At 34.1% G+C, this 21,848-nt stretch overlaps 4 protein-coding genes across 8 annotated transcripts in view; 3 read left to right on the forward strand and 1 right to left on the reverse strand.

The window, feature by feature from the left end:
- Positions 1 to 6,135, forward strand: part of LOC116347027 (mycosubtilin synthase subunit C) — a 7,183-nt gene extending 1,048 nt beyond the window's left edge. For 2 of the 5 annotated variants that reach the window (XM_031777412.1, XM_031777414.1), the window contains 7 exons: positions 2,920 to 3,557; positions 3,623 to 3,772; positions 3,862 to 4,380; positions 4,470 to 4,862; positions 4,933 to 5,296; positions 5,378 to 5,641; positions 5,710 to 6,135. In XM_031777412.1, coding sequence (XP_031633272.1) covers positions 2,957 to 3,557; positions 3,623 to 3,772; positions 3,862 to 4,380; positions 4,470 to 4,862; positions 4,933 to 5,296; positions 5,378 to 5,641; positions 5,710 to 6,022 — 2,604 coding nt within the window. In that variant the 5' untranslated portion in view covers positions 2,920 to 2,956 and the 3' untranslated portion in view covers positions 6,023 to 6,135. Of the gene's footprint in view, positions 1 to 817; positions 1,164 to 1,477; positions 1,767 to 2,919; positions 3,558 to 3,622; positions 3,773 to 3,861; positions 4,381 to 4,469; positions 4,863 to 4,932; positions 5,297 to 5,377; positions 5,642 to 5,709 lie in introns of those variants that run through there. The other 3 variants (XM_031777415.1, XM_031777416.1, XM_031777417.1) reach the window with 3 other exon arrangements.
- A 450-nt stretch (positions 6,136 to 6,585) lies between these two features.
- LOC116347037 (ATP synthase subunit C lysine N-methyltransferase) lies at positions 6,586 to 7,601 on the forward strand. Its single transcript, XM_031777430.1, has 4 exons — positions 6,586 to 6,767; positions 6,844 to 7,026; positions 7,092 to 7,273; positions 7,344 to 7,601. The coding sequence occupies exons 1-4, from the start codon at positions 6,644 to 6,646 to the stop codon at positions 7,503 to 7,505; spliced, it is 651 nt and encodes a 216-aa protein (XP_031633290.1). The 5' UTR covers positions 6,586 to 6,643; the 3' UTR covers positions 7,506 to 7,601.
- A 1,946-nt stretch (positions 7,602 to 9,547) lies between these two features.
- Positions 9,548 to 14,014, reverse strand: LOC116346932 (protein O-GlcNAcase). Its single transcript, XM_031777248.1, has 12 exons — positions 13,401 to 14,014; positions 13,209 to 13,318; positions 12,783 to 13,147; positions 12,428 to 12,722; positions 12,170 to 12,367; positions 11,953 to 12,108; positions 11,317 to 11,873; positions 11,162 to 11,244; positions 10,914 to 11,097; positions 10,673 to 10,847; positions 10,550 to 10,603; positions 9,548 to 10,481 (listed from the first exon to the last, which is right to left on the reverse strand). The coding sequence occupies exons 1-12, from the start codon at positions 13,532 to 13,534 to the stop codon at positions 9,697 to 9,699; spliced, it is 3,096 nt and encodes a 1,031-aa protein (XP_031633108.1). The 5' UTR covers positions 13,535 to 14,014; the 3' UTR covers positions 9,548 to 9,696.
- An 869-nt stretch (positions 14,015 to 14,883) lies between these two features.
- LOC116346948 (negative elongation factor A) lies at positions 14,884 to 20,165 on the forward strand. Its single transcript, XM_031777272.1, has 8 exons — positions 14,884 to 15,117; positions 15,621 to 15,875; positions 15,980 to 16,559; positions 16,626 to 16,888; positions 16,968 to 17,848; positions 17,942 to 18,107; positions 18,201 to 18,356; positions 18,451 to 20,165. Exons 1-8 carry the CDS (start codon positions 14,911 to 14,913, stop codon positions 18,622 to 18,624), a joined length of 2,682 nt encoding a protein of 893 aa, XP_031633132.1. The 5' UTR covers positions 14,884 to 14,910; the 3' UTR covers positions 18,625 to 20,165.
- The last annotated feature ends 1,683 nt before the right edge of the window (positions 20,166 to 21,848 follow it).

The raw sequence follows: 21,848 nt of genomic DNA on the forward strand, positions 1-21,848 counted from the left end.
TCTCTCTCTCTCTCTCTCTCTCTCTCTCTCTCTCTCTCTCTCTCTCTCTTAAATACAATTCGTTTGCGCTTGAATTGAATTATTTTATTAAATCGACCCAAAAACCAATTTTCTCCAATTAGTAAAATAATTTATACAACTATAGCTGTATCGCCGATCTAGTTTTTTCGATTGTTTTTAACTACAACAGCGTGGTTTACCGAGATATGTTCCAGAGAGGGAAAAACATTTACCGTAAAAAAAAATCTGTTTGTCCTTGATATATAAAAAAATATGCTTTATTCTAGTGTTTAATTAAAACCAATCAAATAGTAAAATTCTACAAAAAAAGAAATCCATTACTTCCTGTTTAAAGCATACGGAAGAGCACAGCATGTTTTCACAGGATTCGAATCAATCGTTAATCGCCCCATTAATAATGACAGCTTTGTGACTTATTTACAATTTTTTGTTTTCGATTGAATTTTTCGATGTCAATCACCTTTTATGTTTCGACATTTTTATTTGAAGCACCTTAGATTTCTTTTGGTTCGTATGATCCATTAAATAGCAATGTTATTTTACACAAACTGCTCCCTAAAATACGCCACTTTCATACAACCTTGACCATCATCAATGACGTTTATATTTATGAATGGAATATAATTTTTTTTTGTTGAAGTGCCCATGCGCTCTGCTACATTTATAACACTTTTTGAAGGCTTTATCACGTGTACTCGAAATTGTATGTGCGTTGTTGTATCTATTTCTATTTTTCTTTTTTAACATCTTGTTCATTTGCACAAGGGCAATGTTTTCGGTTCTGCAATTTCCTGACAGAAAAATAAATAACATTAATCTGTTGTTGATATATTAGAAGTTCGGAATCAATGGTCAATGAAGAACAAAAAATAATAATAGTACAATCGAATGTAACATTTAAATCAAAATAACATCGCTGAATCATCATTATGATGTTGAATTAGCAAATATAATTCTGAACATTTTGTTTTTTTAATCTGACGCAATACCCTTTTCTGAATACAATGTGCAATTAATCAATCAACTATCTAATTAGAAATTTGAATGAAAATATTTTTTAACCGATTTTTTGTTTGTTCATGGGAAAATTGCCGGAATAAAATGGTTATCAATGGCAGCAATGTGTGTCAAATATAATTTATGTACGTTTAAACAATTAGTTCTTTAAAAAGTGATTAAAATTGGCCGTTTTCTTTTTACTCAACATAATGCAATGGCCTAATTGGCCAACAATTGAGCAATTCTCTCTCGACAATATAGCACATAACTATAGATAATAAATTGTATAGTTACAAACAACAACATTAGACGCATTTCAATGCAAATATGGATATAAAATTAATTGTGATTGATAATTTACACAAAATTCACCAGAATCATACATACATAAACTTCTTAATTTAGTTTCAAAAAAAAAAAAAAAAAATTAAAGAAGAAGAGAATGAAAAATAGCACGCATCGAAATGCATTGTGAATATGGAATTAAGTGCAGTAGTGATCTTTACAATACAAGATCTCATTTTATGCATTCGAATTTTTTTAAAGCGAAAACTTGCTTCAAAATATATATATATGTGGCTTTGGTGACTTTTTGTGGTTCGACAACCGTTGATGCAATATTACATGTTGTTGCAAGTGCAATAAAGTGCAATTAGTATGTAGCTAAATGCAATATGCTCACACTTGAATACATTGACGATTAAAATTCATCAATATTTTTTCGCAAATAAATTGATGTAAGCAAAGTATGTAAAAGCGGAATTTTTAATGTCGTTGTCGTTTTAGTTTTTTTTTTTCGTTAAATTTTTTTTTGTAATTCGTAGTATTTTCTCAGCCACTTTGAATCAAAAATCCGTATTTAGAGCCGTTTACCATCATTAAATGTTCGTTTATTGGCGTTTTTGTTCATCGCATCGATTTGCAAAGCACTGTAATGGATGGTTTAGTTCTGTGTTCATTGACTTGAATTAGTCTTTCAAATGGTCAAAAAACTGTATTTTTTTTCCTTCGATTTACACGATTACAAAGTTGTTTCGCGCGTTTTATTTTTATTTCATATTTTGTTATTCATTCCGTTTCTAACATAAGTGAGCGCGCGAGTGCGGTTTATTCAATTTTAATTGATGGACAACCTTGACACAAGAACTCCATCGACCATCGTTCACTCGCTGAAGGCAGGAACACGATGAAACCGAATGGCCAACTCAAACTCTAACAACCGATCGTCATAAAAAAATTATGGTTTTTACTCTCGTTTTGGCATTTATGTATATACAAATTTTGCTTATTGCAAAAACTGAAGGGGAAAGACGAGTATTTATATATAAATCACAACTTGCCAAGATTGAACACCGGTTATTTGCAGAGAAAAAAAAGTCAAATCTAGTCTATTGTACATATGTGTTTAGCTTTTTGTTCGTGTAATAAATGCATAGAAATTAAAATACATTTCGCTAGCTAAACCATGGATAAATTGTTACTGTTCAAATGATAATTGGTATTCTACCTATATTACTTAATGATGTTTAGATAAGTGGCATGTACTAAATTTTTTTATTGTTAGCTTTCACGCATTTCAATCTAGGTATGAATAAAATTAAGCGCTTTAATTTGTCGTAATTAGTAATAATGTTATCATATTTGGACATCTGTGTGATTTGGTTTATAAAAAAGAAAAACCAATCGTGTAGTTGGTGAATTGTAATAAAATAATTTTGTTTTTTATTGCATGCGCTACGATTTAGAAGTGAACGACAGTTGCCCTTGAAATGCATAGCATTGAATTCACTTGTAAATGCAGTTTTAAGACAATCCATTTCAACGGTTGTTTTTTGTCTCGAATCATTTGTTTTAACGAAACAATTTGTTTTTTTCTTTCTTTCTTTTTTATTTCAACAGTTGTGTTGCCGAATCAATAACGCAGCGTACTCTTAAAATGGGTTCAATACCAGAAGTATCAATTATAAAAGGGTTAAATCGTGATTACAGTACACAAAGTCGATTGCATCGTATTTTTGAGACAAACTTGAATTCATCGGACTGTGGAAATAAACCGGCTGTCATTTTTTGCGATCCGACCAATGGCGATCAAAATCTCACCCACAACCAACTTAATCAGAGTGCAAATCAACTTGCATCGGTGTTAATTCATCGAATTAATACATGTGAAGTGGAACCGAATCAAGATGGTGATTGGATTATTGCTGTGTGTATGCCTCCGAGCGACAAATTGATTGTCACTTTGTTGGCCATTTTAAAAACGGGCGCCGCATATTTACCGATCGATGTAACATTTCCAAAAAGTCGTATCGATCATATTCTACAGGAGTCGAAACCGGCTTTCGTCATTTATGATGGCAATATAATTGACCGTAGTCACTTTGATAGCTCCATTGCATCTTCATATGATGAATGCAAAGCGTTATCCATAAACTATGATGATGCAAATATATCCGATGCTCGAAGACTACAATCATCGGATGGTGGCCATTTGGCGTTGGTACTTTATACATCGGGCAGTACTGGAGTACCAAAAGGTTTTTTGCAACTTTTTTTTTAACTCAAAGAAATACGAGTATAACTCTATTCTTTCTATTTTAAGGTGTTCGATTGCCGCATGCAGTACTAATGAATCGATTGCAATGGCAATGGGAAACATTTCCATTTTCATCAACCGAATCGGTTGGCGTATTCAAAACGGCGTTAACTTTTGTTGATTCAATTTCGGAAATTTGGGCACCATTATTAACCCGTAAATGTTTTTATTCAATTTAAAAAAAATACTTAACGTTTTTATTCAATTTACAAATTACAAAAAAAAAAAAACAATTTGTATTGCAGAACGTGCCGTTTTGGTCATACCAAAGTGTATCACAAAAGATCCAACTCTATTGGTGTCAATGTTACAAAAATACGAAATTGAACGTTTGGTTCTCGTTCCAACATTGTTGAAGTCGTTGTTAATCTATTTGTCGTTGAAACGTGATGCCAACTTGTTGAATAAATTAAAATTGTGGATTTGTTCCGGTGAAACTCTGCCAACGTCATTGGCAATGGAATTCTATGATTATTTTCCGGAGAATGAGTATTTGTTGTGTAATTTTTTTGGATCAACTGAAATAATGGGCGATGTGACGTATTTTACGTGCAGAGGAAAAGACCAATTACGGAATTATACGAATGTTCCAATCGGCTATCCAATTTTCAATACAATCATTTATATTCTTATTGACGACAAAAAACCGGTCAAAATTGGTGAGACGGGCGAATTATTTGTATCTGGTGCGAATTTGGCTCATGGTTATGTGAATGGACGTGATAAAGATCGATTTATTGAAAACATTTTGGCAGTTGATCCAAGTAAGTAAAATTGAATGTTCTTGAATGTTTGACGAAAGAAAAAAACCTGAAACAAAAAAAAAATGAAATAAATTAATTGGTTTGCACAGAATATAGTCGCATGTATCGAACCGGTGATTATGCATCGGTGCAAAAGGGCGGTGTCATTCATTACGAGGGCCGTACTGATTCACAAATCAAAATAAGAGGACATCGCGTTGATTTGAGTGAAATTGAAAAGCATATCAATGAAATTGATGGCGTTAAGAAAGGCATCATTTTATGCTATCATGCTGGTCAAATGGATCAAGCCGTTTTGGCATTTGTTTCGGTCGATCACACTTCACTGTTGCATGAATTACAAATTGAACAAATTCTACGCAATAAAATGCCGGATTATATGACACCACAAGTCATTCTCATCGATCATGTACCATTATTGGTCAACGGGAAGGTCGATCGTCAAACTTTATTGAAACTATACGAAAATACCAATAATAATAGTAAGGTTTTTTTTTTCTTTTTAGTTTAGCATCTAATACAAAATTAAACGAAACCAAATCTGTTTTGCAGACGATCCGGCACCGGCAATCGATTATGATTACTCCGGCGTATCGGCAAATGAGATGCAAAAAACACGCATTTTCTTTGAAACAATTGGCCAGGTAATTGGAAGATCGACCCGTACAACCATTTCGCTGCAAAGTAACTTTTATGAATTGGGCGGAAATTCACTGAATTCGATTTATACGGTGGCAAAACTTCGTGATTGTGGCTATTCCATTGATATCACCAATTTTATATCGGCCAAAAATTTAAGAGAAGCCTTGGAATATATAACCGAAATTGATACAAATCTTGATCGAAATCTTGTACCGGTTAAAGCTGATTTTGTCGCATATTCACTATCCGAAGTGTACAGAGAGGAAACCATTCGGTAAGTTTGTATTTCTTTGTTCTAAATAAAATTCTTCAAATTATGAATCTCGGTGATAATTTTATTCTTCTTTTTTTTCAGTATAATTGCACATAGCTTCTTGGAGAAAGCTGAATTAGAGCAGCAAATCAAACCGCATATCACCGAAGAAGCTTATGTGGTGTTGATAAATGATTCGTGGCAACCATTGATCGAAACTGCTTTCAGTTTTGTGATTGCTGATAAAAAGAATCGTATTGTTGGTGTATCGTTGAGTTTCGATGCAAATAATGAGCCCGAATGTAATTTAGATGGACCACATGGTGTGATTTTTGAATTTTTGGAAACACTCGAAGCACCAGTAAAGTTAGTATTCATTTTTTCAAACGAAATAAAGTGCATTTTGATCATATTTTTCATTCGAATTTGACCAGGGATCGGCTGCCACACGATAAACCGATAATGCATTCGTTTATGATGGGAACGCATGAAACGTTGAATGCACAAGAAAACATAGTTGCAATGACCTTTATGGAATCCGAAGTAATTCGTTTGGCAAGAGAAAAGGGATGTTGTGGCATTCTAACGACCAACACAAATGCATTGACACAACAATTGGCTCGTGATGTTTTCGGTTATGAAACATTGTCCGATACTCAAATAAATACGTTCGTCTTTAATGGCAGAAAACCATTTGGAAATGCACCAGACGATTATCGGGCCATGGTTCAATGGAAAAAATTATAATTTTTACCGAATGTGATATTTTTAATTCGTTGTTTTAGCCTTAATTCATTATTATCATTGAGAATTATTATGCACAAATAAAAATTACATTTCTTCTCTTGATGAAATTCAAAGGCAGCTGACTTTTTTTCGATATTTGTTCTTCTCTCAATTCCAATAATGTTTGAATTTAATGAGCAAAAATGAGCAAAAATGAGCAAAATGTTGAAGAAAGCAATAAAATGCGGAAAGCTTATTACTGATCAACAGACAATATATTTGGATTTTGTCTTCTGGATATTTCAGCTCATCTGGATAACGTTAGGCGATGATATGGAGTGAAAACAATAGAAGTGTATTGTATAGGCATAAAAATACTACCATAACTATATCAATCACTTCTATTGTTTTCACTCCATATCATCGCCTAACGTTATCCAGATGACAAAATCCAAATATATTGTCTGATGATCAATCTGTCTAAATTCCTATTTTTAAGCGAAATTAACCAAAATCTGATATAAAAATAAATTTGTTCAATATTCGAAAAAAAAAGCGTTGTTGTTCAATTCAAGTTTGAAATACTTATCTTATCTACTTAATTGAAAATAAAAACCAATATGACAGTTCAATCCGTATAGTATGACTCTAACCTCAAAAATGTCATCAATCGAATTTGAATTGGAAAAAAGTTATGGTTCAAAAGATGTAAACAATCCAAAACGAATCTTTTCCACCGCTGGAAAAATTCTAATTGGTTTAACTGGTAATGCATTTTTCACAATGCAGATACGATGATTTTGTTTTAAATCAATCAAATTTCTATGTTTAAAATTTCAAAGGTTGTTCAGCGATTGGACTTAGTGTGATATGTTTACCATTTGTGGCTCCAGCATTTCGAAAGTATTGTTTGCCATTTGTGCCAGCAACAAACAATCAAATCGACAACATTTTTAAGCTGTTAAAAAGAAATACAAATGAGAGACTTCTAGATATAGGATCGGGAGATGGCCGGATAGTCATTGGTAAGATAAGTCACCATGGTGAGCATTTGGATTCAAAAAAATTCATTCACTGCAAATATTTTCAGCGGCCGCAAAAAATGGTTTAACAGCCGATGGAGTTGAATTGAATACTTGGCTGGTTCAATATTCACGTTTATCAGCTTTATACAATGGAGTATTTAAACAAACCAGTTTCTACCAAAAGGATTTGTGGAAATTTGATGTTTCACCGTATAAGTACATTGTTATATTTGGCGTTGAACAAATGGTTAGCACATTTTTCATATTTCTTTTTGAATTCGGATCGTATAATGATAAAAAAAATGCATTGATTTTAGATGACAGATCTAGAGAAGAAGCTACTAAACGAAGCGAATAAAGAATCCCAAGTAATTGCTTGCCGATTTCCATTGCCAAATATTAAGCCGTGTCGAATTGTTGGTGAAGGAATTGACACTGTTTGGTTATATGATTTCAAAAAGCAGCAATCCCAGAATTGAGATATAGTTGTCAATATAGTTCATGTAAAAATTGTTTATATTTCAAAAACGATGGAAATGAAAATGTAAATAAATGTTGATGATTAATACAAAAAACGGTCGAAAAACGATAGATTTTTTAAAAATTGCTTGGAAGGACAGAACCTATGATCGAGTGCAAAAAGTTGAATGAAAGCAATGACAAAAAGACTATCGCTGTTGTTGACATATGCAGTCAAAAAAGCCAAATAAAAAAAAAACAGTGGAAATCCATCATATTTTTCGTTCGTTTAAAATGAAAAAATAAAATAAAAATTGATTCATTTGTTTTATTCGATAGCTTGTGATGAAATCTACATAAATAAAATCTCATTTAAATACAATTCGGCGGAAAAAGAATAATAATAACAGGCCGGCTGAAAAGTTCGTAGGCTGACACATAGATGGTGTTACTAGAATTAAATCCATATGATTTTTAATTAGTGCCAACCTTCAAAAGATATGTGTCAAAATTTGACAGCAATCGGACCATTGGTTCGTGAGTTATTGCATTGAGAGTGAAGCAACTTTTGTTATTGTGAAAAAAATGGATAAAAGAGAATTTCGTGTGTTGATGAAGCATTGCTTTTTGGTGAAAAAAAATACTGTTGAAGCCAAGGTTTGGCTTGATAAGTATTATTTGGACTCTGCACCAGGGAAATCAACCATTGAGAAGTGGTTTGCTAAATTTAAACGAGGCGAAATGAGCACTGAAGACGATGCGCGCAGTGGACGGCCAAAAGAGGCTGTTACCGACGAAAACATCAAAAAAATCCACAAAATAATTTTGAATGATCGTAAAGTGAAGTTAAGCGATATAGCTGAAACCCTAAAGATATCAAAGGAACGTGTTGGACATATCGTGCATGAATATTTGGACATGCGAAAGCTGTTTGCAAAGTGGGTGCCGCGCGTGCTCACAATCGATCAAAAGCAACAACGTGTTGATGATTCGGAGCAATGTTTGGAGCTGTTCAACCGTAATAAAGACGAATTTTTCCGACGATATGTGACAATGGATCAAACATGGCTCCATCACCACACTCCGGAGTCCAATCGACAGTCAGCCGAGTGGACTGCACACGGTGAACCGAATCCAAAGCGTGGAAAAACGCAACAGTCGGCTGGCAAGGTTATGGCGTCTGTATTTTGGGATGCGCACGGTATCATATTCATCGATTACCTCCAAAGGGGCCGGACCATCAACAGCGACTACTACATAGCGTTATTGGAGCGTTTGAAGGATGAGATCACAAAAAAACGGCCCCATTTGAAAAAGAAAAAAGTGCTGTTTCATCAAGACAATGCACCGTGTCACAAATCAATGAAAACGATGGCAAAATTGCATGAATTGGGTTTTGAATTGCTTCCCCATCCACCGTATTCTCCAGATCTGGCCCCCAGCGACTATTTCCTGTTCGCAGACCTCAAAAGAATGATCGCGGGAAAAAAATTTAGCGCTGATGAAGAAGTAATCGCTGAAACAGAGGCCTATTTTGAGGGTAAAGAGAAATCGTACTATAAAAATGGTATCGAAAAGTTGGAAAATCGTTGGAATCGCTGTATCGCCCTCGAAGGCATGTATGTTGAATAATAAAACCGAATTTTGCCAAAAAAATGTGTTTTACTATGTTAGCCTACGAACTTTTCAGCCGGCCTTAACATAAGGATTATACGCTGCTGTGTGTGATTTTTTTCTTTCTTGAATACATTAAATGCACAATGCACATAAATTCTTTGATATATTTATTTCTTTTTTGTATTCTGCAAAACATAACATGCAATGTGTACGTGTGTTATATTTAAATTTATAATTTCACCTGCAAATATTCCAGTAAACACTCTTCATAATTTTTTTACAAAAAAAAAACGATCAAATCAAAAAAAAAAAAAATTCAGTTAATTTTTCTCTCCCAACTTTCTTTCTCCAATTATTGAATAGATATGTATTGACATTTGATTCACATTTCATATTAATCATGAGCCATTTGAAGCACTGCCTCCAATTATAATGCTAAATTAACTTACGAACGGAAATAAATAAGATTTTTTTATTCCGCATTATTTAGATTCAAAATGAATGAAATTTAGATACATCGATTTTTTTTCACTTCATTTCGTGAATTAAAGATTCACCTTTAAAGCCAAATATTTTAATTATTGAATAATTTTATCAAAAATTTCGACCCAAATAAACACGGCCGTTTGTGGCATCTTCAAAAATTTCGGTGAATCCAAGTTTCGAATAGAATTGATGCATAAAATGATCCGTTGTATTGATGCACACGTGTACACCAAATGAACCGTTTGACCGTAGCGCAGCTAATAGAACGGTTACCAAACGTTTTGGCAGTGATGAGTCAGCATTACATTGATCTTTTAATACAGAGCATGCCATAATGGATGGATGTGAATTGAGCACTTCTTGTGGATAATCATATTTAAAATTATGAAAATGATTTATTGAATCCTTGGCGGCTGGCGTTAAATCCGGTATATCTAACAGTGACAATGGATATTTTATGCACATCTCCGGAAACCAGCACATTTCTTGATTTTGATAAAATTGTTTCGCATTCAGTGCGGCACATGCATAGCCCGACAAATGATTATCACCATTCTGAAGTACCAAACACAATTCCGGATTTATTGTCACAAATGGTCCGACCAAACGATCGGCCGGTATTGTTTGTAATGTATCGGGAAATAGTTCACTGCAATCCGATCCATCGCGGCATGTTTTATGACAAATATCGTATATTTGAGCTTCGTCCATGTGCAAATATGGTCGAATGGAGTAGAAATTTGTGGTTGGCGTATCAGGTAGTTTGTAAATAAATAAATCGTTACCCGAATCAATGGGTATAAGTCGTTGCAAATCGGCTGTTAAACCACCACGAAATACCCACGGCTCTTGTTCGCCCGATGAAAATGTTTCGCGCCAACCTTTACTGAACCCTAAAATATTCGGAAATGAATATGAAATTTAAAATTGCTTCAATTAAATATCACAAAGTATCACTAACATGTATAATTTCCTTGTGTATATGAGTTGATGTTGACCGGAAAAAATCCCAAAGCTGAAGCAATAAAAGAAAAATGAGCACATGTTTGATAAAATTGAATTCTACTTTTGTGTTGATTCTTACAAAGCCATTTGATGAATGCACACAGCAAACTGATGACACCGGCTATATCCCAGACATAAGAGTACAAGTCATAGCATAGCTCTTTATTGTTGCATGCAGCAATCTTCTTTGCCAAGCCCATCACCGATTGACACAAATTATAGAATTTATCGGCGCGTTGAAACCACTCTTGGACCTGGACATTTTTAACATACATTTAATGAGAACCATTCAAACAAAATTGAACACTTGATGGTCATACCTCTGGTTTTGCACTCGAAATATCCTGACCCTTCTTGTACGAACTAACTAAAACACTTGCATTCGTTTTAAGCCAATAAAATTCATTGATAATTTGTAGCGAGCGTGAACCATGTTCGAATGGCAAATAAAATAGATCGCATAGCAAGTATAAGTCCTCAACCGCTATGTCTTTGTCATCAGATCTGCAATAAAGTCAATTTCGTTAAAGAAAAAAAAAATCAAAAGAAATGGTATTTTGTTTCGTACTTTTCGACAATGTCATGCATGTCAGTGTTTGAGGTGAGTGACGTGTCAGAGCTTTCAACTTGCATACTTCCAGTGGACGAGGTCTAAAGTGAAACAAACAAAAATCGTAAAAATTAAAATTAAAAATTAAATTCAACGAACAACGATATACAAACCGAAATACTTTCGGCCATAATAACATCATTTGCCATGATATGCTTTGGTGATGCCATTGAATTCACACTTGCACATTCCATTGGTTCAGTCGCACTCAATTGATCACAATTGGATGTATTGAGGTCATCGCTTTTATTAAGCGTTTGTTCAATAATGAGTGAATCATCGGATTTTATATTTTCGGATATAATTTCGATGGGTACTTCAGATACTTCAACATCAGTTTCACCGATGTTTTCTTCGATTTTATGCGCCATTTCGATGATTGTATCATCTTCAACTGGCATTGATTCGTCCGATTTTTTTGTATCCGACAATTTTTCGTCTTCGGTTTCGAAGACGTCAGCGTCATTTGATTCATTATGCACATCATTCTCTCTCTTCATATTCATGATCGGTATTCCAATGCTGGTGACTGGCAACGAGATGCCAGACGGCAATGCAATCGGATTGTGCGTTGCAGCAATCGGATTCGGTATCACATCGTTGGTTATTACTTTCGTAGGTGATACTAATGAATTCATAACTACATTTGGAACCGATACACATTCAGCTCCTGCATTCACATGAAATAAATTCAATGGTTAAGATAGCACGAAATACAGTTGAATTGAAAACCGGCTGACGGCAATTACCTGTTACAGTACTGCACACATCGGCCAAAGCTTGTAATTGTGTTGTATTCACTTCAGGCACTTTGATGGCGCTTGTACTAGTTACGGTGCTAGTTGTCGTCGTTAAGCTCATGCATGTATTAATTGACGGTAAAATCGGAATCACAGGCATGACCACTGAAATTCAAACAATTTATGCAAAACATATATTTAAAGACTAAGTAAAAAAAAAACAAACTTGTTTGTATTGGATGTGGTTTGGTGATTGGTCCCCATGCTTCTTTATTGATATAGAATTCAGGAAGCCATTCGTTTATTGCATTTTTGAGTGCGACTCGCGGATGGTACACATTGTCTGAGAGACAAGTTGGTGCATCTTCACTGCAAATACCCTCCTCGTTTTCGGTTTCCAATTTGATATCCGCTGATATCGAGTCTATTTAGATGGAAAAAAATATAAATGATTTGGATTTTGATTCATTTCCACCAAACTTACTGTTGACTCTCGTGTCTGAACTGCACTTGGACCAATGAGCAAGGGTGTGAATTGCAATTTGATTGGCGTGAAATTCACAATTTGGATTTGAGAGAACACCGCGCAGCATTGGAATTAATTCGGGCGAACGTCCCGCATATGGACCGAGAAAAACACGTTTCTGATCATAGTCATTTGCATGCAAATTATCCCAAATAACTGGTGGGCGTCGCATCACTTCAGTCACTTCTTGAATTGATTCCATAGTCAAATCCTTCGAAATCACTTTTGGTCCTGTCCACAATATATCAATTTCCTATAACATAAACATCATTTGAAAATTTCGTTTCTACATTTCGAAGAACTCTCACTTTACCTGCACCAATTTACTGCCTATTGTATTCAAATACTCGGAATTCATAACCGATGGTTGGGCTCTTGTGCTACAATATTGTGTTGGACAGAATAAAAATCGTGAACAATTCAAATGATTGTACACTTCATTCGTAACCGACACTTGAGCTTGACCAAACGACTGAAAAACCTCTTTATCCGCTTTGCTCATTTCCGGTTCGATATCATCAAATAGCAGAGCAAATGCTTCGCATCCAAACTGTGACACTTGGTCCAATTTTCTTTTGAGTACTGACACCTCTTTTGGATTACTGTATGTCATGTCTAAACCCGGCGACAGTGCATAATAGAAAACTATATTGTGTTCTTTTGCAGCGGCTATCAAACCTATAACACACAACACATTTATTTGTACACGTTTGACAATGGAATTTTCCCAAAAACTTACTAGTTAAATGATCGGCCTCTTCGACCGTATACATTTCTCTCCAATAAGCACGGTGCTTATAATCATCTTTTGGTGCATAAACATATGAATCCATATCCCATCGTTTCATCCTATTCAAAATTATTGGTGAAATGGTTAATTAAATTTGCAACATTGTGTTGACAACGGCCGGTTATCTTAATATCGTCTTACTTTCGAAATAAATCTTTCCGTTGTTCTGTCGTCCATGGTCGACCATAAAATCCCTCGATAACACCACAATAGAACTTCTTTTTTGGCTTTGACGAATCATTTTGATCAAAATTGTGTGCTCCGTCTGATGTCATATTGATAAAATTATCCAAATAAATCTTCTTCGTGGAATCAATTTCACCAATTTATCACACACACAAAAAAAAACCGAACACAAGAAATACTTCGCAAATTCTTGCTGAACAACAAACCGTAAATTTCCACACAAAAAAAATTCACTGCGGTACTATGGACAGAAATGTCACACACAATCAATCGACCGATGGAAAAATCTAACATAAAACCAATACGATTTGAATCAAAAGCAGTGGCTTTGCAATTTTGCAAATGTTGTGATTTTCCGAAATTTCATTAAAAACAAATTGGAAAGTACAATCGAATTGCGGTGTTTTTGAAACAGAAGAAAAATGAACTGAAATGTATATTGCTACAAGAATCGAGTCTCACGCTCAATAATAAAGAGGAGAAACCCCGAATGCTTTTTTTTTTTTGGTTGAAAAGCAGTGTATGTATACAGTGCCGACTACCACAATGTACCAAAACAAAACTTGTATTGAAGCCAATAAATTGAATACTGCGAGATTTGTGTGCTGATGTATGTGAGAGCCGTGTGCATGTGTGTATGTGTTCGTATGCATGCTTAAGATGAAATTTTGTTGTCAAATAAGCTTCAACTTAAAAACAAAATACGCGTAATCGTTAACTCGCTCTCTTTCTATCTCTCTCTCTCTATCTCTTTTCATGTATATATTATTTGTTGGTGATTTCTCTTATATCAATTTGTCAATATAGAATGGGAAAAATTTTCCATTCGCTTCGTTCCAAACAATTGAAATATTGAGGGCCGCATATTGATTGATTGGTGAATGGATAAGATGATTTCGAAATTTTAAATATTTAACATTAATTTTTCAAGTAAAATCTTTACGATTCTTTGTTCATTCAGTCAGCGATTCAGTTTTTTTTTTCATTCCTCATTAAAACTAGTTGCTTTTGATTAAAGAGATTTACAATCGATTTGAATGCCATCTAAGTGTCAAAATAGTCCAATTTGAAAAAGAATATTTTGTTTATTAAGAAATATAAAATATTTCTAAATTTCTGAGAATTTTTTTTGAGCAGAATTTAAAAAAAATACGATTGTAAGAAATAACTGTTTATTGTAAATCGTTTAATTCGATGATGTTGGTCAGTTATACATCACTTGAATTCGGATCGAACTGAAGTTGGCTCCGATCGCTCGACTATGATGCGTTAATCAGTTTGTAAGGTAGATAAAGAGAGAGAGAGAGAGAAAGAGTAAGAGCGGGCGCGTATGTTTGTGTGTAGCGTAGTAAATGTATGTACATGATTTTTGTTGCGTGTGTGTGGGTCTGTATTGTAGAGAGCGTAGTGTGTCTGTTTTGAAGAAAACTTGACTGAATGTTGAAATTGAAATTTTAGTTGAAAAATGGCAGCGAATCGGGATAGCGACACATCATTGTGGCTACATAATAAACTCGGTACATCCAGCGAATGGACTAGCGGTTCGATTTGTTCTCAGCTAAATAAAGAGGTTTTAAGGAACATCAAAGACTGTTTTGCTGATTTACAAACTCAAGTGAAATTGAAACTATTGCTTAGTTTTTTCCATATCCCGCGTCGTCTTGTCGAAGAGGTAAAAAAAATCGTCCATATTGAAAATGATTACTATATGTGTATATACGACGTGTGTACAACGCGAGTGAATGAAACAGAATTAAACAAAATGAAAAATGATTCTGTCGAATATTGATGTGTGTGCAAATGTTATTGTACTTATTTTCATTTTATATCCTCTTCAATATTATATATATTTGATAATTTGGAAATTAATTTCAATTTCGGCACGAATAAATAATGCGTTTTATTTTTAAGAGCACATTTGATTGCACTGTTTTACGGCCCATCGATATTTCCCAAGAATTTTGGTGTGTCGAACTGTTACACACTACCATTAATGTTGTATCTGTCATTTTTATGGCGCTTCTTTTGTTGTTATTATTTTTAACGCACATCAAGTGGTCTGAGGTTCAGTGTGGTGTGATTTTCGAACGAAAATGATCAAACAATCGAAATAAAAACGGTTTTTTTTTTATCTTGGTTCAAAATGTCAAAACTCAATTGCAAATCATTTTTCAGTGGAAAACCGAATTGGATGAAGTCATTGAAGTAGCTGCATTAGATTCAGAATTATGGGTGTCAATGATAGCAGAAACGATAAAAACGTTTCCAGCCACTGGATCGTTAAATACAGAAATTTCCGACTACGAAGAAACTCGACCAATATTCACCGATATGGGGAACGAACTGAGAAAATACGTAAACAAGCACAGTGATTTGGGAATGTTGCCGTTAGAGTGTCAATATTTAAATAAAATGGCATTAACATCAGTTGTGAGTTGATACAAAATATTTTCGAATTTGGATGCTGCATATGCAATATTCGTTAATATTTCGAATTTTTTTTTAAATGTTTTTGTTTGTCTGTTTTCTTTTAGGTCGGCCAACAACCAGCAATGACAAAGCATTTCACATTGAAACGAAAACCAAAAAGTGCTGCCTTACGAGGCGAACTATTGCAAAAGTCTTCCGATGCACAGTCTAGTCTCAAAAAATCGTCGGCACCAATTATACCACTAAGAACGCGCGGTATGCCTCGTAAAATGACTGACACAACACCATTGCGAGGCATTCCAACGCCAAGAATTCCAACCAGCGGTTTTCGATCGCCAACATCAACACAAGGACCAAGCAGCCGACCCAATATGCCACGTCAACAGGCCGGCCGAAAAGATGGTGGTATTAAAATATTGGACATTACCGAGCAACCATTGGGCTATGCAGCGGCCAAAAAACGAAAACGACAACAAGAATTGGAAGAACAACAGAAACGTGCACTTGAAGCACAATCTAGTCCGCCAATAAAATCAGAACCGGAAACACCTGTAACCACAACACCAGATTATGCTGTTGGATTAAATGCAACCTCTGTATACACACAGCCAGCCACTCCAGCACCAAATATTGTCAAAGAAATTCCCTCGAACACAACAAACGACTTTGTCAAAACGGAAACAGGTAACAATACACTATTTTAAAAGTGCCATCAACACAGTTTACTAATGTTATGTTATTGCTTTACAGTACCTGCAAGTTCCACATCAACCATTATACAAAGCCAAGCGCAAGCTGTTAGTAATAGTCAGCAAAATCCAGTGACATCGAATAATAATCATTTAGTGTTTTCAATTAAAAATGATGGCAATGTTGTATCGTCATCGATTGGCGCTTCATCCACACCACTCTTGGTAGCCGTATCAAATGCTTCCTCTGCAAATACTATAAAAACCGATGGGCCACGATTAATATCATCGACAACAATAAAACCAGCGACAACACAAGAACAGGTATCGTATCATTGAACCGATCGGCGTATATGTGAATTTGAATGTACTAACATTGTCATTTAATTATTTATTTTTTCAGAAATATGCCCCAATTCAATCAACGAAAACAACACCACCAGCTCTTGTAACGATTTCCTCACCGACGAATATGCCTTCGTTAGCAGCTTTAACAAATCCACAACAACAACAGCCACAGCAACAACAACAGCAACAATCCGAATCGTTGCAGGTGCCACAACAAATTGGTGCGACAAAAATTGTGCAAATCAAAACAGCGCCCACGATTCAAGTGGTGCCGTCGAATCGGCCAACCATTCAAAATATACCACCATTGATTCCAACCCAACAACCAACATTCTTGAATATTCAACAGAGTGTGGCCAATCGACAGCCAACCATACAGACAAATACCAGCACACCATCAAGTATATCATACATTACAACAAATCAAACGGATGCAAAATCAATTGGAACATTTCAAAATGCACCGCAACAACAAAAATATTCATCGGTTGTTGTGCAATCACCAAATGTCAAAGGTAAACCAACGATTATTTTGGCAAATGCAAATACGTCACAGCAAAAGACAATTATCCTTCGATCGGTCGGTGCCGATGGAAATACCATTTTGCAACAAGTACCAATTAGTAGTGTATCGGGTCTTCAAAATCTCACCGGCAATACAAATAATATTGTTCTAACGCAAGGCGCAAGCAATATAATCAAAACATCGACAACAAACCAACAACCTCAATTCCAACAAATTCAAATCACTGGCACACAACCGCAACAACAACAACAAATTCCCACCCTTGTACCAACATCATATACGCAAATCATTACGAATTCACAACAACAACAGAACCAACAACAACCACAAACGCGACTAGTGCTCACAAATTCCGGGCAAAATCAAGTTATTTTACCCCAAGGATTGCAAGGACTAACACTCATCCAAAGGTGAGTTTCCAAAAAAAGAAAACAATGTTTACCACGCTTTGGAATGAACAAAATGTTATGAACTCATTTTTTGAATTCTTTTGTTTAAAATAGACCGGGACAACAACCGCAACTCGTGCAAACCATTCAGCAAAATCCACAGATCGTGCAAATTCAATCACAGCAAAATCAACAAAATCAACCGGTTCAGATGCAACAAGTAACTGTGCAACAAGCGCAAGCGCAGCCTGTACAACAACGCAAAGGATTAACTCTATCGGTAACGCATTTTGTTTTCTTTTCGTTCATAAAATTGTTTATAAACATTCACCAAGACTGAGTTGATAGCAAAAATTTTGTTTTCGCTTTGCAGAACGAACATGTTGCAAAATTGAATGAGATCTTCTCTCAGGCAAACCGAGTCACGCGTCGTGATAAGGCGTTGATTCTTGGTTTTATGGGCGGTTGTCGTGAGAATCCAATGCCAAGCCCTGAAAATTATATTGTCATCAAGTTAGGTGAAACAGAAGTAAGTACTTTTCATAAAACAAAGCGATACCTTTTTGAAATTCATTTTGTGAATAAAAAAAAAAAACAATTCTAATTAAAATTACACTCAACAGGAACGTGTAAAACAAGATGACGGTACGTTTGTTCCTATGCTTGTCGAATCATTGATAAAACTCGACTATAACACCGGCGAATGGAAAAAATTGCAACACCTGCGACGCATCGACCAAAGTGGCCAACAAAACGATTCGAAAAAAATAACATCGCAAAATTCGGTTGTCATTTAGAATTCGTTGAACATTCACAGCTAGAATATGTGCGCAAAAAGATGACGAAATCGGATGTATGGAACGCTCTATTTTCTATTTATCTCCAAAAAAATATTGTTTCGAAAACAAACAAAAAAAAAACACATACACAAAAAATGTTTCCATTATCATGCTGTGAAATCGGTGATCGAGAATCATGCGGCGCACCAACATTCATTTCCATTGCACCAGTACAGTTTCACATAAAATCGGTCAACAAAGAGTTAAAATACATTCAGCAAAGAGAAGTTCGATAAAAGATGACAGTGTTTAACAGTAATTTATTGGACTTCTTGTCGTGCACTACCACACTTTAAATCGATGAACATGACACATCCATCAACCGCACGCTAAATTAAATGTTGGAAACGAGAAAGAAAATGAATGTTGCTGTAGAAATGTTCGATTGTTCAATTTAGAGAAATGGATTTTGAAAAAGAAAGAATCTAAATTATCAGCCATGAGAAAAAACAACAGCATTAGAAGAAAAAACACGTAGAGAAATAACATGTTCGTGGAGAAGTAAAATGTAAATTATTTGATAAGATTGCGATAAATTTCATACAGTTAGATTCTTTAAGTGAAAATAAAAAAAAGCAACCGCAGAATATCGAAATGGAGCGCTTATTTTAAGTGTCTTGTGTGTTAATTTTGACCATTTGTTAGTTGGATATTCTCGTACATCATTACAAGTTAATTGAAATTTAAAATTCACACAATTTTTAAGTGAAATATAATGATACCCTTCGCTCATTATTTTTTTTGTGCGTCCGTTAAATTCCCAAAACAAACAAAAAAAAATAATAAAAATAAATATTTAGAGTGTTTACAATATAACTAAATTAACAAGAAAAAAAAACAATTTAGTACACACATATTGTAGTTATGAAAAAAACGAAATACATAACGGTACCACAAGACAAATGTATATTTTTATTTTTAGTGCAAATCGTGGAACAAAGGAAAGAAAAAGAAAAATTCAATTCAAAGCAACGGCATTTCTTCATTCACAACATTTCTATTATAAGTAATTCACATTGTTTCGAAAGACAAGAAAAAAAATTATTGATCCTCTAACTCTATTCATTTAAACAAATCAAAACTTTTGTTTCAAAAACCGTGTTGAACTAAACTGTTTAAAATTTGAATTCGCCGGATTTTAATCTTTAGAAAATAAACAAAAAAAAAAAGAAGAAGATAAGCGTAACGCAAACGCATCATTTAATGTATATGTATTTAAATTTGGTCTTTCCATCTCTTTGTAAATAATTTTAATTCCATAATATGCGCGTGCTTATGAAATTAACTTTTATTCGGTTACATTTAGATAGAGAGTATTAAAAACACAATCAAAATGGAACGCAACAGCCAGTCAAATATAACAGAGGAAGAAGAAATGTTTAGAGAAAATGTACAAACTTATGTTGAACAAAATGAAAATGAACGATAATAGATGAGTTTAACATTTAATATTACATTTGTATGTGATAAAAATAATAAACTAATCGATACGGAACAAAGGCATTTTTGTTTCTCTTTTTATCTTCTATTGATTGATTCAATGACATAGTCGATTTTTTGCAATTTTTTTTTTAATTTGATGTGAAAATTATCAACAACAAAAACTGTTCTGGATTTTGTAAACGAAATTATTTCAAACTGTGTGCAAGATGGGATGTATTTGAAATTTTATTGTTCAATTCATAATTCGCCGTGTACTTTCAAATAAAAAAAGTCTATTCAAGCAGAAAAGTTAATTTTCAGTTATTTGTAATAAAAAACAACATACTATTGATTCGATAGAATGCAAACGGAAAACTTGCACATTTGTTCATTCGTATTTTGTGTCTCATATAAAAAATCACCGACAGAAGTCGCTATTAGTTATTAAGTGGAACATTTTTTTTTTTCAAATATACTAATGGTAAGCTTTATAAAACACATATTTTTTATTATTATTTGTAAGTTCCGAATTATTATTTGTAAGTTCCGCTGAGTTTAAGGTTCAAGTCATGAATAAAAAAAGAAACCAGAAAAAAATATCGTGTCTTATCATTTTACTATTGAAATCATTTTTTTTATCAAATTATTTTATAGTTAGAGAGGGAGAAAGAGACAGACAGACAGAGAGAGAGAGTAATATCATGAAAATCGAATATTTTTTGGAATCCCATTTTTATATACTGCTACTCCTCAAATCCACAGTAACAATAAATTTTGGATTTGTTGTTGTTGCTTGAAATGCTGCAATCGAAAGAGAAAACAATCAGACTATGATCATTTCAGTTAAAAAACCGATCTCACCAAATCTATCATGATAGATATATTTGGATGGTGGATCTGGTGTCAAATGGTCATGATTGAATTCATTATGGTATAAAAAAAGACTGTACAAAAATGGAATATATATTGCACGGATGAAGGTCAAAAAAATACAAAAAAAAAAATCATAGACAGATTATGTAATTTATTTGCATATGAGTGAATTATCAAAGATTCAAAAGGATTTGCAATGGACTCCATTAATTATTACTTTCTCATAAAATGAAAAAGCGAAAAATATCAATTAATCGAAATATGAAATTTTTTCTGTACGATTAACGTAGCGTTTGCGATGTGTATCAACGATTACACCGATTCATGTGATTGTTATGACACCGCGAATCGGAGTGTGTGCTACGATTGATTTGGAACATATACCGCAGTCAAATTGTCTTCTCGCACAGGTGAAATACTTCAAACAAGAAAAACTAACGATTAAATAAAAATATCAGGCAAAAATATGACACACTGACATTTTTTACATCGTTCATATATCTTGTCTTTTTTTTTTTTGCTCTATTAGTGAATATTTTTTTTGCACATTATATTCTTGCACAATGCACGGATTGGCGTGAATGTCTTTTTCTCTTCTTAATTTGGATTTAAAACGTGGTCGTTTGATAAATTTTGGGGGGCATGCACCAATTTCTAATTTGATGTGTGTTTATGTATGGCTATGGCATTTTCGTGACAATAAAAACGATATCTGTGCAATTCCAAAGGTTAACAAACAACAATAATCACTTCGATTTCTCTCCTTCCAAAGATGATTGTTTTTTTATTCATATTTTTGTTGTTGTTGTTGTTACTTACTGCCTTTCATACTTTGTAATCAACCCGATGTGACATGATTTTGTGTAAACTTTATGATTGAGAAAAGA

The sequence above is a fragment of the Contarinia nasturtii genome, unplaced genomic scaffold (genome assembly GCF_009176525.2).
Source record: "Contarinia nasturtii isolate CC-2019 unplaced genomic scaffold, AAFC_CNas_1.1 Cnas_scaffold_1699, whole genome shotgun sequence".
In the NCBI taxonomy this organism is placed as follows: Eukaryota; Metazoa; Arthropoda; class Insecta; order Diptera; family Cecidomyiidae; genus Contarinia; species Contarinia nasturtii.

Excerpts from the sequence above, each read along its gene's own strand:
- LOC116347037 (XM_031777430.1), top strand. The coding sequence starts at position 6,644 with ATGACTCTAACCTCAAAAATGTCATCAATCGAATTTGAATTGGAAAAA. Across the intron at positions 7,027-7,091 it reads AGATGGCCGGATAGTCATTG|CGGCCGCAAAAAATGGTTTA; the intron begins GTAAGATAAGTC and ends AAATATTTTCAG. Across the intron at positions 7,274-7,343 it reads TATTTGGCGTTGAACAAATG|ATGACAGATCTAGAGAAGAA; the intron begins GTTAGCACATTT and ends CATTGATTTTAG.
- LOC116346932 (XM_031777248.1), bottom strand. The coding sequence starts at position 13,534 with ATGACATCAGACGGAGCACACAATTTTGATCAAAATGATTCGTCAAAG. Across the intron at positions 13,319-13,400 it reads CGGAAAGATTTATTTCGAAA|GATGAAACGATGGGATATGG; the intron begins GTAAGACGATAT and ends AATTTTGAATAG. Across the intron at positions 11,245-11,316 it reads TTATGGCCGAAAGTATTTCG|ACCTCGTCCACTGGAAGTAT; the intron begins GTTTGTATATCG and ends GTTTCACTTTAG.
- LOC116346948 (XM_031777272.1), top strand. The coding sequence starts at position 14,911 with ATGGCAGCGAATCGGGATAGCGACACATCATTGTGGCTACATAATAAA. Across the intron at positions 15,118-15,620 it reads CGCGTCGTCTTGTCGAAGAG|TGGAAAACCGAATTGGATGA; the intron begins GTAAAAAAAATC and ends ATCATTTTTCAG. Across the intron at positions 16,560-16,625 it reads CTTTGTCAAAACGGAAACAG|TACCTGCAAGTTCCACATCA; the intron begins GTAACAATACAC and ends ATTGCTTTACAG.